General features: G+C 44.1%; 1 protein-coding gene across 1 annotated transcript; it reads left to right on the plus strand.

Moving 5' to 3' along the window:
* On the plus strand, window positions 1-3,437 carry LOC129617957 (SRSF protein kinase 3-like). Its single transcript, XM_055532939.1, has 8 exons — window positions 1-233; window positions 442-624; window positions 723-855; window positions 1,043-1,156; window positions 1,204-1,479; window positions 2,077-2,729; window positions 2,773-2,899; window positions 2,976-3,437. Exons 1-8 carry the CDS (start codon window positions 1-3, stop codon window positions 3,435-3,437), a joined length of 2,181 nt encoding a protein of 726 aa, XP_055388914.1.
* Window positions 3,438-4,131: the final 694 nt, after the last annotated feature.

The raw sequence follows: 4,131 nt of genomic DNA on the forward strand, positions 1-4,131 counted from the left end.
ATGATCAGTCCTCATACACTCCCAGATCAACAAGCCATCAGCGTCCCAGAGGTCCTCTTGGAAGTTCCAGCACCTCTAGTCGTCGAAGTGACAGTTACTCGTGTCCTCCTGACAGTTATTCCTCCGACGGGAGTCGACGTCGGGAACAACCATTCATTCGATGACAATGGCAGTATCGAAAGTCGCTCAGTTTCTTCTGGACGGTCTGATCGTGGCGGCTCAGAGGGATCATCGTAAGTGTATAACAGAGTTGTCAACAAACAGATATCAATTATAAATAGAGCTTCAATTAGATAGATTGAGAAGGGATGATCGCAAATATATCCGAACGGGGTAGTGATGATTATTATCGAATCATGATGATATCTCATCGTTGATGATTATCATGATTATTGAATGATTGATGATTGATGATTTTCTAATATTGAAATTTTTCGGCAGCGCCAATCAAGACGATGGGAGCGAGCAGGATTTCACGGAAAGTGACGATGAAGGGACGAGGGATTATAAAAAGGGTGGATACCATCCCGTGACGATTGGAGAAATATATAATCATAGATATCGAATTGAAGCGAAATTAGGCTGGGGACATTTTTCGACTGTATGGCTTGCAACCGATTTAAAGTAAGTTGACGGGATGCATTGGTAGGATCCCTATTTTCATTATTTGTTCTTTGAATTTGGGACATTTCATCTTGATTTGGGATTGATTTTCTTTTTAGGTCAACAGAATGCAAATATGTAGCCATTAAATTCCAGAAATCTGCACGACATTATTCTGAGGCTGCATATGATGAAATTGAGCTTTTGACTGTCGTGAGGAGAAGAAGCGAACTTGTTCAATGGGGCGGAACAGTTAGAGGAGTTGGAGGTGAGAATTGACGAAATGTGTCTATTTCTCGATCTCAAGAGTCTTCAAAGATCTCTTTATGTTGTTCAGATATCTTCATGTTATATATATATTGTAGATATTTTCATGTGATTCATATATCTTTTTTATAGATTCTGGGAAATCGACGGCCGCAGGATAACGGGGTTGTAGGGTTCATTGATTTTTTTTGAGCATTGCGGTCCAAATGGCACCCATGTTTGTATGGTGTTTGAAGTAATGGGCCCGAATCTCTTATCCCTTATTAAGCAGTACAATTTCGATGGGGTAATCCAGTCCCAAATATGTCGTTCTATTGTTCTTCGTCTTTTTAGGTTCCCATAGATCTTGTTCGTAAAATTGCGGCTCATTTGTTGGTCGGTCTTGATTATCTTCATCGCTTCTGCGGGATCATTCACACCGATTTAAAACCAGAAAATGTTCTGGTGACAGGACAGACCCTTCCGCCTCCTCTCCCACTCACATCAAAAGACCAGGCAACCGGAGGACTTCTCTCCAAATCGACGTCCTTGCAAACTGGAATTTCATCCCCACAGTCTTCGCCAAAGCATCTCGCGGATGATCACACGATGTTTGAGTTGGGAAAAGACGTTAAATTTTGTTTCAGATGTCAATCCGACGCTTTGGGCGTCTCTTGATCCTCAAGAGCGTAAAAGATTAAGAACGAAATGTGAGCGGAATAGAGTGGCAGTATTATGCATGGAACGCATGTAGCAAGAACTTCTGTGGTTTTATACCTGTTGAGTTTGCATGTGTTGCGGTTGCATTTGTTGCGTTTGCATTTGCTGCGTTTGCATTTGCATTTGCTGCATTTGTTGCGTTTGCATTTGCTGCGTTTGTTCAGTGAGGAAGCGACGGCAGAAGGTTAAAAAGAAACAAAAGAAATTAGGAACCCAAATGGGGGACGCTAATTCAGATGATGAGTCGTCCCAAGAAGATTGCAGTAGAACAGGCTCAGCGGTGATGGAGGATGGAATCCCAAATTCGTCAGTCGAGAATGAGATCCCAAGCATACCCATGGAAGACGAAACCCCAAATTCTTCCGTTGAGGGGTAGGATCCCAAGCATACCAATGGAGGATGATGTCCCAAGTTCATCAGTGGTCAGTTCAAACAATGAAGAGCCAAAAAAGTTAACAAAGAGCCAGAAAAAAAGGCTGAAAAAAAAAATTAGCGAAACTTGCAAAGATCGAAGAAGTGAGCCAAGAAGACGAAAGCAGCAGCATCAAGAGGAAGCGTTTGGATGGTAATGATGAAAAAAGAGATGTGGAATGTAATTCGAGCGAGACAGAAGAAGGACAAATTAAAGAAGAGTCTATGAACGAAAGAGAGGAAGAGTATAGAAAGAAGCGAGAATGTATCGAGAAAACTGAACAAACGGGAACGTTGGAAGGAGTAAATGACAAAAGGAAGGAGTCCAACTCTCCGCCGTTTGTACGTCATCGGTTGAAACCACGTGGGAGTGATCCGCACTTGTTGTCTACTTATTGTAAAAGTGGGAATATCGCCGATGACGAATACTTATATACAAGACCACCTCATCACTATTTAGCATATCGACGGAAATTTCCGAATGAGTTTCGAACTGGAGTAGGGGAGACATTTTTGCTACCATATACAACGTATCTTGATTCGGACGAGGAAGATTCAAAGAACAAACCTTCGGAAAAGACGCCTGTTGAAGATGTAGCATTGCATGCGGACGTCACGCCACCTCTTAGTACTCGACGCGATGGTCGCACATCTAGAACACCCCCGCAGAAGGAAGAGTCAGAAGAAGCAGTTCCGGACAGAGCGACATTATCGACCGTCATGACGATTGAAGGCCCAGTTGAATTGAGGTAGGTACCTATCAATAGATTCATGATCATCTATCTTTTGCAGAGCGACAGATACTTCATATTTTCTTCGTGATGAGTGTCAGTATAAAATTGCTGACCTCGGTAATGGTTGTTGGATCGATAAACACTTCTCTGCTGACATCCAAACACGCCAATATCGGTCTCCTGAGGTGAGAGCAAGAGGTCGCTTGAATCAAGGCTTCAGGCATCAATAGGAAACAATTATGATCTGTGCTTGTCTTTTAGGTTCTTGTCGGTGCAGAATACGATACTTCAGCCGATATGTGGTCGTTTGCGTGTACTGTTTTCGAACTCATTACTGGAGATTATCTATTTGAGCCGAAAGGGTCGGAGTCTTATAGTCGCGATGAGGACCACCTTGCACTGATTATTGAGTTGCTTGGTTCGATTCCCATGAGGCTCATCAACTCTGGACGCTATGGATCCACGTTTTTCGATTCGACTGGCCATTTGAGGAATATTCATGACTTAAATACATGGGGATTGATTAGTGTCCTTCAGAAAAGATACAAACTTCCTCCCAGGGAGGCTGAAAATCTTGCTGATTTCCTCCTACCAATGCTTGCGTTAGACCCAACGAAACGTGCAACTGCTCAGGAGATGTTGAAGCATCCATGGTTGAGGATTGAAGGAATGTCGAAAAAGTCATTTACACGGAAGGTGAGAAAACTATCCCAACTTTCATGAAATATCTCTTTGGTGTCTTCTGAATCATCCAATCGTGTTTTTGCAGTCAAGGATGTCAACTCCGGAGACGTTTGCGTTTGCCGGCCGAGCACATCCAGATCTCTTCTACAGACAACCCGTCACTGTTGCTCCACCATCTCCTCCATCTGTGAGATCCACGCATCCCCATCCTCAAGCAATGGGGACCGTCTCATCTTCATTCTCCATTGGGTGGGATCCCATTCTCCATTGTTGGCATCCCATCCTTCGATGGTGGAAGCTTCTCCACCCCATTCTACATTGATGGGATCCCATCTTCCACTGGTTGGATCCTCTCATCCTCACTCCGCAATGGTGGGATCCTCTCATCCTCACTCCGCAATGGTGGGATCCTCTCATCCTCACTCCGCAATGGTGGGATCCTCCCATCATCTGCATGAACCATGGATCCCAGATTCGCCCGTACTTCAACGTCCAGGAATTCTTTCAGATTCCCGATCTTCTCCTTATAATTCGATGCTCCTGTCAGATACAGAGCTGATGATGATGGCGTATCGGCCAGACCCTCAGCTTAATTCCGAGCTGTCTCATCCGCACTTCGACCGTCCAGATCTAACAGATGAAGTGAATGATGAGGATCATTGGTATGAGATGGTGACCCCTGCAGGTGATGTTGTTTGCGTCCCTCTGGGTTACAATTCAAACGGTGGCTACC

The sequence above is a fragment of the Condylostylus longicornis genome, unplaced genomic scaffold, assembly GCF_029603195.1.
Source record: "Condylostylus longicornis isolate FDR11 unplaced genomic scaffold, ASM2960319v2 ptg000697l, whole genome shotgun sequence".
In the NCBI taxonomy this organism is placed as follows: domain Eukaryota; kingdom Metazoa; phylum Arthropoda; class Insecta; order Diptera; family Dolichopodidae; genus Condylostylus; species Condylostylus longicornis.

What these genes read in the sequence shown, in the direction of transcription:
- LOC129617957 (XM_055532939.1), top strand. Translation starts at nt 1, where the DNA reads ATGATCAGTCCTCATACACTCCCAGATCAACAAGCCATCAGCGTCCCA. An exon ending in AGCAGTACAATTTCGATGGG is followed by an intron (nt 1,157 to 1,203) that starts GTAATCCAGTCC and finishes TCGTCTTTTTAG; the next exon opens with GTTCCCATAGATCTTGTTCG. An exon ending in TGTTTGAGTTGGGAAAAGAC is followed by an intron (nt 1,480 to 2,076) that starts GTTAAATTTTGT and finishes AAACTTGCAAAG; the next exon opens with ATCGAAGAAGTGAGCCAAGA.